Source organism: Buceros rhinoceros, unplaced genomic scaffold, assembly GCF_000710305.1.
Source record: "Buceros rhinoceros silvestris isolate BGI_N320 unplaced genomic scaffold, ASM71030v1 scaffold31269, whole genome shotgun sequence".
Taxonomy (NCBI): domain Eukaryota; kingdom Metazoa; phylum Chordata; class Aves; order Bucerotiformes; family Bucerotidae; genus Buceros; species Buceros rhinoceros.
In genome coordinates, this window is record NW_010432696.1 from 31,236 (window position 1) to 41,064 (window position 9,829).

Genomic DNA, 9,829 nt, shown 5'->3' on the forward strand with positions numbered 1-9,829 from the left:
TGCAGCTCCTGCTGCAGGCTTGTTCCTTGGGTGCTGATCAGAAATGAGCGGCAAAAATCCCTGCCAGTCACCTTCTGAAAGCTCTGTCAGTCAAATCAGCCAAAAGGGCCTCGCAGAGCTTTAAGGGAGACAAAAGCTGATTTGCTGCTTGGCAAATTGGAAATTCACTCCCCACGCAGATTAATTCCATGAACTCATGCTTTGTCCTTTTTGGGAGGATCTTTTCCTGCCCTTGCAGCTTGTAGAAAGCGCAGAGCGAACACGCTGCAGCCTGCTTTCCGGTAACAGCACTTAATAGCCTCATCTTGCTCCAGCATTCATATTTCCTCCCGTGTCGTCCACTTGCAAACACTCACCTTGTGCTTCATAGCCAGAGTAGTGACGGGCTGTGCCCGTGTCCTCCTCCCCGGGGCCCAAGCCAAGGGCAGACCTGAGCTGGGCCATGTTCAGCTGCGCCGTCAGCTCACCGGTCCGGTCCCCAATCTACAGGGTGAAAACCAACAGGGCAGCTGGTGAAAAGGCCACACGCTCTAAGCAAACAGCCAAACCCCCAGCAAAGGGTTTGCCAGTCCCATATCACAGCAACCGTGCAGCCAGCCAGAGAGCTTGGAGACACCCCGAGAGACCACACAGCTCAGCTTTCAGCACCAGAGCAGCTTGCCAAAACTGCTCCCCAGTGGTAATTTGGGAGAGGGTCCTTGCGTGCTGGGCACCTCAAGACCCATTTCTGCGGGGTTCAGTACAAGGAACCGAGGGGTGCTCAGCTCACCCACTGCTACAGAACTGGGACAGAGGCGAACACGCACATCTGGTCCATCCTGTAGCCACGTTTGACTTGGCAGAGAGCCCTGAAACTCTCAGCCCCCTTCCTCCAGCATCTCCATAGTGACTGAGCACCAGCCAGCCACACTACTATCAGCCACGTGGGCAGTGTCTCTCAGGGCTCGGATGCTCTGAAAGCCCTTCTCTCCTGGCTCACATCCATGCAGCTTTGAGTTGTTCCTAGTGAGCTTCCCACACAAGACTCCAAAAGCTTTTAGAGCCCAAATTTTTCTAAATTCCCAACTCTCACTGGCCTGAGGCCAAGGAATTTCCACGTTCAGGAAGAGATCTGTCCAACAGCTCCTGCTGCTGCAAATGGGGAGTCACAGGACATGCTGCTGCCCCCCCTCAAAGTTTAACCAAACAAGAAAATTTGTGTTGCACATCACCAGTGAAACACAGAGAGGTCACTCAGAAGCAGCCTCTAATCTTCAGAGGAGCAGCTGCCTCTGTTGTGGAGGAAGACCTTGGCTGTTCCCTTGCAGAGCCCTGACTCCCATTAAACGCCTCACAACAGCTCTGTTGTGGTCCTTCGAGACAGGCTGCAGTGTGAGCCATTCCAGAATAAAATCATAAATCCCCACATTATTTATGACCAAGCCCCAAGCACTGGTAAAGGGAGGCAGATCAAACGGCTTATCAGGCCAAAACCCCCTTGCCAATCACAGGAGATTTGCTGTTGACATCAGCTCCAGAGAAATTACTCTGTCCTGGTTAGGTCTCACAGTCCTTGATGCTCTGTTAAATGCGCCTCTGACTTCCACTCCTGCCAGATCATCCCCAAGGCCCATTCACATCAGAGGAACACACTGGCAGGACAACTGTCCTAGACACGACCTACCACACACACCACAGCGCAGCCCTGTTCCTGCCCGCAGCTCAGGTGTCTCTGTCTCCCAGGAGCCCCCTGCCACACGCAGAGATGGGAAAGATACTCCAGAGCAGTGTCCAAGAGCTGATTTTTTTTCCTGGTACACATTCTTTATTCCAGCTGTTTCAGAAGAAATTTTTCAGTAGCCTCCAATCATCCTGCAGAAGCTTCCACAGGGTGGCTACCCTCAGCAGATTTCATTTGGATTCCAACGCCACCACCAGATATTTTTGTTGGGGGAGAAGGGGGAAAGGACGATGGGAAGCGAGTTACAAACATTGCTGTGCAAAGGTTTGACTTCACGAGGTTTCTCCCGGGCAAAATGCTGGTGCTTGGCACAACAGCACAAGTAGTTCGTTTGCTTCCCAAGGCTAAAATAAAACATCAGCTTTGTAGGAGAATCGCTCGCTGCTAGAAGCTGACGCAGGCTCTCCTCACGCATGGACAGGCTCTGCTCTGCTCCATAACTAATGATGTGGGGGAGTTCATCAGCCGCCTGCCATGAGTAAATGACTCCTGAACATGCCCCGTAATCGCAGCCATCACCCCGGAGTGAGCACACTGTGAACCCCCATCCCCTTTGGGATTCCCCTCCACCGCCAGAAGTCACCAGGTCCATCACTGCTGTGTCCTCCCATCACCCTCCTGTCCACCGCACGTTGACAAGCTGCCCTCTGGCTCGGAGCCACCAGCAGCCCTGGCAGACTAAAGCTGGAAGAGTTAATTTGTCCTAAAATGTACAGGGCCAAAGAACAGTATTTCTTCTGCGTGTCTGGTAAGTATGATTAAACACATAATTAGGCCGGTTTGTCAGCCCTACCTCAAGAGTTAGCCAACCTAATAGACAGGCAGGAGAACTCCCAAAGCGCACACAGATGGTGACTTCAATTAGTGCTTCAACAGGGCAGTTTCTTCATCTGGGGAAGGCTAAAGGGGCCACGGCCCATTTCCTCGTAGCACACTGGGAAGAGCAGACAGCGGAATTCCTGATGCCTGAACTTCTGAGCCACCCAAAAATGAGGCGTGCTCTTGCGGCAGAAAGCTGCAGCTGGCTGGGCAGGAGCTGCACGCATGAAACCCCTCACGGTGTGGCAGCAGTCTGGGGCTGGCTGCAGGCTGTGCTTGTCCAGCGTCAGCCATCCACTGCATTAGGACAACCAGTTCACTACTGCACAGCCAGGACCCCCTGCCAGCTCCGCTGAGAGGAAACAACTTGTCAAACACACTGTTGGAACGCAAAACACCGCAGGTGTAGAGCACCCAGCACCGGGCAGAAGCTGGCTTTGTTTTCTCCAGGTTCTTCCCTCACCAGTAAACTGGGTCAGACCACAGCCAGAATCACAAGGTCCATCTCAACCAGGATCTCACAGCTCAGAAGAGGGGACTGGACACCAAGAGGTGTCCGAGTTCCTACGCACCAGCTGGGTGTACGACATCTTGGCCAGGAACCGGATGACTAGTCCCCAGGTCTCACCTGGTTAAGAGCAACATACAGCAAATGTATTTGAGGTAATTAGGGGGGAGGCTGTGATCCTCCCATAAAAAGAATATTTTCCAGCCAAGCTCTGCAATTTCTACTGACACTACTGAAACAGCACACAGACAAGTGCTTTCCAGAGAAGCCAGAGCAAAAGAAGGACTACATTAATATAATTTATTGGCATAAAATAGTCTTCCTCTCAACAGGGAGGACTGATTCCCTCTGATCTGAACCAGCTTCTCTTACCTCTTGGGAGATTTCAAGATGTTTCCTTGCAAAGTGCAAAGCTTGCTCATGGCTCCCCAGGGAGACATAGGCGTTTCCGAGACTCCAGCAGGCTCTTCCTTCTCCCACCCTGCAAAACAGGAAGCTGTCGACCACAGAAATGCCGGGCAAGACCCAGCAGCACAGCAGACCTTTCAGGGCCGCCTTCGAGAGCACCATCGGCCAAGCCTCGTCGCTCTGCTTTCACCGACAGAAAGGCTCTACAAAGGAAGATGAAACGCACTGTACATCTGAAACTCTTCCTAAGCTGAGGTCAGTAAGACCAGGGGATGAGCAACAGCCTCAGAAACGGGCCTGCAGCCACAGTGGCAAAAAGCTAAGCAGTGCAGAACGGTCTGGCTTCATCCCTGAGCACAGAAGCCAGAGCTCCAGTCCAGCTTCCACCTCCCGCAGCAAGGATTCCCCTCCAGACGCACAGAGCCTCAAGAGGGAACATAACACCCAGCCCTTCTGTCCAACAACAGCCCGCGGCTAAACCAGCAAGAGCGTGGCAAGGAGAGAACGCAGCAGGCACGGAACCTTCTCCTGCTGCACACCAGCACCGGGTCAGCCGGGCTGCACGCACGAACTGAAACCGCACCACGAGCCAAGCAAACGCTGACCTAGTTCCACAAGGCCTCCAAAGTCGTGCCTCGTATTTCCAGAAGCCAGGGAAAGGAGGTGGATGTGAAATGTGCCCCGGGCAGCCCCCACCCCCAGCCTGCACCAGACCCCCAGGGGTCTCTGGAGCAGGTTCCAACACCTGCCTGCAGATGCAGGCAGAGACCTACAGCTCATCAGCGCCTGCTCAGCTCTGCAAACGAGCAGATGTGGGGGGCAATGGGATAAAAAAAGCTCCCGGGGGCGTGGGGGGAGGTTCAGCATGACTGCAACTCCCTCTTCAGAGGTTTGGGCGGGTTGATCAGCATTTCAACATTTTTCTTGTCACCCTGTTCAATACCTTCTGCTCATAGGGTGTGTTCCCAGAAACGCAGGAGCCCACAGGCCTGCAACCCCCACAGCATGATTCACCCTCGGGTGGGATTGTACCTTCTGGGAGCAGATACTGCCCGAATAGGGCCATGGAGCTCCCATTCTAATGTCTCTGCTCCATCTAGTGGAGGACACCCACCTTCCCAAGAGCCACCAGCAGAAACGCTGAACGAGGTGGCTGCAAAGTCACTTCAGCTGCAAGAAGGCTCCAGGATCACAGAGAAAGAGGAACCAACCTCCCTTAAAACAAAAATACATTTTAAAAAAAAAGTGGCTAAGCCTCTTAAAGAAGAGGGAACGAGGCCAAGAAGCAAAATGTATCATCTCCATATGCTCTACGTAACATCACTTTTTTACAGGGACATTTCCAGCACCATCTCAGAGCAGCAGGACAAAGCAGGATGTACGCATGCCCTAACCACACAGTTTCTAAGGAAGATAAAATTTTTGCGAACTTAAGGGAGCTTTAGAGGGGCCCTTCTGGGACAAAACAGCAGCAGCCACTGCCGTGGCGAAGCACTGAATACAATGCATTATCTTGAATTCTCTCTTAACAGAAATCTCTCTCAGCCCACACAAACACGACTTTGAAGAACACGTCACAGCTGTTTAACCCAGTGGCAGAGAACAGTAAGTGAACAGGGAAGGGTCAGTGCTCTGAACCCACCAGAGCAGAGATTCCATCCCCTGAGGTAAACCTTTACCTGTCTCCCAGCTCCTGTGCTATCACCAGGTGCTTTAGGTGGTATTCGATGGCTCTTTCATAGTCTTGAAGCAGCGTGTACGTGTTTCCAAGGCTGTAGCAAGCCTGGGCTTCTACGGCTTGGTCTTTGAGCTGCCTGGAGAGCTGGAGTGTCTTCCTGCATGGAACAGGTGGGAATGAAGAGCCCTGGTCACCACAGGGCACCTCGGCAAGGCAACAGGCAAGCCACCACTTGGGCGTGCGCTGTACTGAAGATACCTGTAGATACAGGCTGTCAGGGGGCTGCAGTACTTGCCACTGCTGAGCACCACACACACAATTGTCCTCCAGGTCCCTTGTCACAACCCCCCGAGCCTACGCATCCACTGCAACAGGTCAAGATTTCCAGGGAATGCGTGCCCCAAGTCTGCCTTAGCCCCTGGCACTTACTTGTAGTACTCAGCAGAGATGTCGAACCTCCCGAGGAAGATGTGCGCATTGCCCAGGTTGCTGTACGCTCTCCGCTCGGCTGCCTTGTCCCCAAACTCCTTAGCAATAGCGAGGCGCTGCAGCAGACACAGGTTAGTGAGCACAGGCGGGTTTTGCCAGGTTTCTGTTATACCACAACTTTTCTGGGAGAGTAACTTCTTGGTTTGCAAAGCTCCCACCCAGCAAGGGAGTGGTGCATGTGCCTACTGGGGCTGGATGCAGTGGGAAATCTCTCCCTCTTCTGCAACTCAGCATCAGGAAGGGCCTTTGGAAAAGCAGGAGCAACGTCACACCCTCCTCTGACTCCACTGCAGGCTGGTCAGTACTCACCTGTACAGCTGAAGTGCAAAAGGAGTTAAGCACATACTCCAGCAGCTGCATAAGGAGGCAAAGGGAGAGCTGTAGGTCGGGCTGTGGTTGATCAGCAGACCCACACGCAGGAACAGGGCTGTCACTTGGCATGAGCATGCGTGTGCACACTCCACCTCACCATCTGCACTGCGGCTGTCCCCCAGACCCCTGCCCCACACCTCTCTCATCTCCCTGCTCCTCTACCTCTTGCCCTCCACTTTGCAGCTCCTGGTCCCAAATACTGCAGAGCTTTCCTGACTCTTCTCAAGCCCCTTCTCTCACGGCACTGCTGGCTGCTGTCCTCCAGCATTTAAACATCAGAAGAGTGGTGACAGGGCTGACACTTCGAGGTGCTGAGCACCTTCCAGTGCCAGGAAACCCGATGCACACACAGAAACAGAGGCTGAACTGCATTTCAATGGGGACAGGGACTGTGTCACCTCACCCCTCTGTAAAGCTTTACAGAAAGTTATGTTCTACAAGTCACATTTATTCCTGATCAACAGCTCTTTCAGCAGCTTAATTAAATTCACAGCTTGCATTTATTAAAATCTAGACCCATACAAATCAAGAGCTGCCATCTGCCCTTAGACGTTTCCTTCAGTTTCCAAGCCAACAGCACCCTTCCCTCAAGCTGCTCAGTAGGCGCTGATGGGATTGGAGTAAGATGCTGCTCAGCATGAGTTAGTACAACAGGGAGAAAACATCTCCCTGCACTTCTGGGCTGAGGTGAGAAGAAAGGCTGCTCCCCAACAGCCACTCTCAGCCCCTGACCCCAGCAAGAGCAGTGCCCTACCTCTTTGTGGAAGCCTATAGCCTCACTGAAGTTGCCAAGCAAGTACTGCGTGTTGCCGAGGTTGCCATAAGCACGACCCTGAGCAGCTCGGTCACCCAGCTCCTTCACCAGGGACAGGTTCCTCCTGAAAGACATCAGAGCAGTACATCTGGAGAGAGACAGCCAACACTCTGCAGAAGACACATCACCCCATGTTAAACAAGAGATGGCTACCTCACCGTAGAGGGGAGAACCGGGAGATCAGCCTCAGCAGGACAGGGACAAATCTGGGGAGGGGGGCAAGACCCACAGTCCCAGGCCAGGCTCTGCTCATGGAGCCAAACAGCATTTCTTCACCTTGCTTTTCCCCTCTTTACAGCTTGAGGGCACACAGGGAAGCATACTGCTCCCAGCTGGCACGAAGTTTCCCCGCTGGCTAGTCTTTGGAGAAAGGATGGTGAGCTGTACAGAGGCACTATCACATCTCGGATATGAGGAGATGAGGGATATAAGATCTTGTCATTCTCCTAATTTAAAAAGGCTACCTAAAAACCCCCGTACTATCGAAGCACAATCCTGAAGTATGAGGAGAAAACCATCAGCCCAAAATGCTGGTGACAGCCTTCCTGCGTGGGACATCAGAGCGATCTTTGAAACTCTTTAGCAAAGGGAAGGATATTTCAAACAAGATAAAATACAGATCCATGAGAAGGACAACCGGGGCTTCAGGTGAATGCCTCTTCCCGCGGCTGAAGGGCCCGTGGACGATGGAGATGCGGGGATCCGTTCTCATCCAGGCCAGCAGAGAGCAGCAGGGGCTGCAGGAGCCGAGAGCTGAGCTTCCCAGCACGGCTCTGGGAAGGAGCGGGCTATTGGGCTTCCTGCACGATCACACTTGAGACCGCAGCGTGTTCACCAGGGTAACACCAGGGTGAGTTTTAGTTCTAAGTTTATAAAAGCTTGCAGGCCCTCTCTCACCTTCCTGGAGATTAATTTGCCATCGTAACTTGGCATCACAGGGGAATATTCCTCATTCACCACAACAAGAATTTCATTCCATGGCCTGATTGTCAACAACGCCAAGCCCACAGCAACAAACATCTGCCAGCGCTCCTACGTCCTCAGTGGCCCAGGAAACAAACCCCGCCATGAGAAAAGCTTCCAACAGGACTCAGTAACAATTGCCGTCTTGCCCCCGCTGCAGCTCTTGTTAGCCTAAGGGTTATCAGGGCTCAGCTAACGGCAGATCCGAAAGCCATCAGCGAACAGGAACACACAAATGGAGATTTTGATCCAAGCAGGATATGCTCAACAAAGGTTTCCCCATGTGCATTTTAGCAATCGCTGATGCTGGACCAGCCCTGTTCCCTGCAGCAGGAAGGGTTGGCCACACTTGAATACTTACTCATAATATTCTGAAGCTTTCTGTAGTGTCTCCTTAACTTCTTGAGGCAGGTAGCCTGGGTCTTGGGCCATGTTCCAAGATAAGTGCTTTCCCTTTGCATGGTAAACATTTCCGATGTTATAGAGTGCTCTGGCTTCACCTACCTAAGGGGAGGAAGAACAGGGAGCAGCAAGTATTACACTTCACACCCCAATAAGGACCTTTCCACTGCTGGGCGGAGGGCCACATTTTCCTTCCCCCTCTTCACTGTCATGGCAGCTGTTACTGTCAGCAGCATGAGAACACGATGGCAGCCAGAACGGAGAGCTTTACACCCCTCCTCCTTCCAGAGCCCACCTTCACTGACTTGCAGACAGATTATTTTTAAAGCTAGGATGCCATGAACCAATTACCTTGTCTCCCTGCTCCTGAGAAATGTCTAAGTGTCTCTGACAGCAAACGACGGCTTCATCAAACTGCCCAAGTATTTTCAACGTATTCCCAAGGTTGCCACTGGCCTTGGCTTCTCCAATGCGGTCCCCAATGGTTCTACAAGTTGACCAGAGGAAAGAAGAGGGATGTTAAAGAGCTCACAGTCATTTATTCACCAACTGTTGGAGGTGGAATTCAAGCTGCAGCAAGTGCTGTGTGGTATGTGCACCACATCCAGCAGTTCACAGCAGGCACGGCAGGCTGGCGGGGTTCATACAAGCTCTCCCAATTTTGAACGCAGATCCTTCTTCCCAATATTGCTGTCTCAGGTGAACCACTCTAATGATTTCCCATGTACTTGCAGTGAATAGCTGGGGATAGAACCGGACACTGCTCTGCTCTTGCTCCAAGCACCTTTCTCACATGCGTATCCCTTTCTCCACCTCCCTGTTCTGAAGGTGGCTGGCCCATGCTTGTTGCCTCCCGAGTTCTCCACAGGACAGTCACCCCATGGCTCAGGGCTCATCTTGGATGCTTATTTCAGGGGCAGATTCCCTCAGCCTGCTGGGTTCAGACCCCCACAGAATTTGCCTTTGCTCAAAGACCCCTCGGTAGTTTAGGATGACGCACAGCTGCCGTGCTTACCTGGCCAGGGTAAGGTCATGTTTATGGTACTCCAGGGCCTTGGAGTACTCCTTTAGGTAGAAATAGGCATTGCCCAGCTGACTGTAGATGGCACTGAGAGTCTTCAGGTCCTCTGTCCCCACTTGCACTGCTGCTTCGAAGAAGGCTGCCCCATCTTTGAAGTCCCCAGCCTTGCACAAGCGCTCTCCTTCCAGGGCCAGTTCCAGGCAGGATGCCTCCATTCTGCCAAAAGCAAGACCATCATTTCTGGGGGAGTCAGACTGCAGTCACCTACACTGCTGTGCAATGGTTAAAAAGTTACTTCATTGTGCACCTTCAGTTACTTACCACACCAGAAAAAAAAACTATGAAAACCACCCTCCAGGCAGCAGCTGCCTCTCTGCCCCAGGTCACACACTGTTTGGGTGATAATAACTGGGGGATACGCAGCTAGGACACCTCAGCGGTGCGGACACCAGCTTTCAGTGGCCATGGTGGGCACCTGGTGAGACAACAGCCTCCCCGCATCGAACCACAGGATTCAGTGGCCATGGTGGCCACTTGGTGAGACAACAGCCTCCCAGACTCGAGACACAGGAGCATGCCAGCGTACAGCCTGCATCGGCAAGTGGCCAAAAGCAGCCCCTGGGTTCCCAGCAGGA

At 52.7% G+C, this 9,829-nt stretch overlaps 1 protein-coding gene across 1 annotated transcript in view; it reads right to left on the reverse strand.

Moving 5' to 3' along the window:
- LOC104500249 (G-protein-signaling modulator 1-like) overlaps positions 1 to 9,829 on the reverse strand; it is a gene marked incomplete at its 3' end in the record, with an annotated part of 28,964 nt that overhangs the window by 15,902 nt on the left and 3,233 nt on the right. Inside the window, exons 2-9 of the mRNA XM_010143863.1 lie at positions 9,189 to 9,410; positions 8,525 to 8,660; positions 8,133 to 8,275; positions 6,749 to 6,872; positions 5,563 to 5,678; positions 5,135 to 5,290; positions 3,420 to 3,528; positions 357 to 483 (exon numbers count right to left, since the gene is read on the reverse strand). Coding sequence (XP_010142165.1) covers positions 357 to 483; positions 3,420 to 3,528; positions 5,135 to 5,290; positions 5,563 to 5,678; positions 6,749 to 6,872; positions 8,133 to 8,275; positions 8,525 to 8,660; positions 9,189 to 9,410 — 1,133 coding nt within the window. The remainder of the gene's footprint in view (positions 1 to 356; positions 484 to 3,419; positions 3,529 to 5,134; positions 5,291 to 5,562; positions 5,679 to 6,748; positions 6,873 to 8,132; positions 8,276 to 8,524; positions 8,661 to 9,188; positions 9,411 to 9,829) is intronic.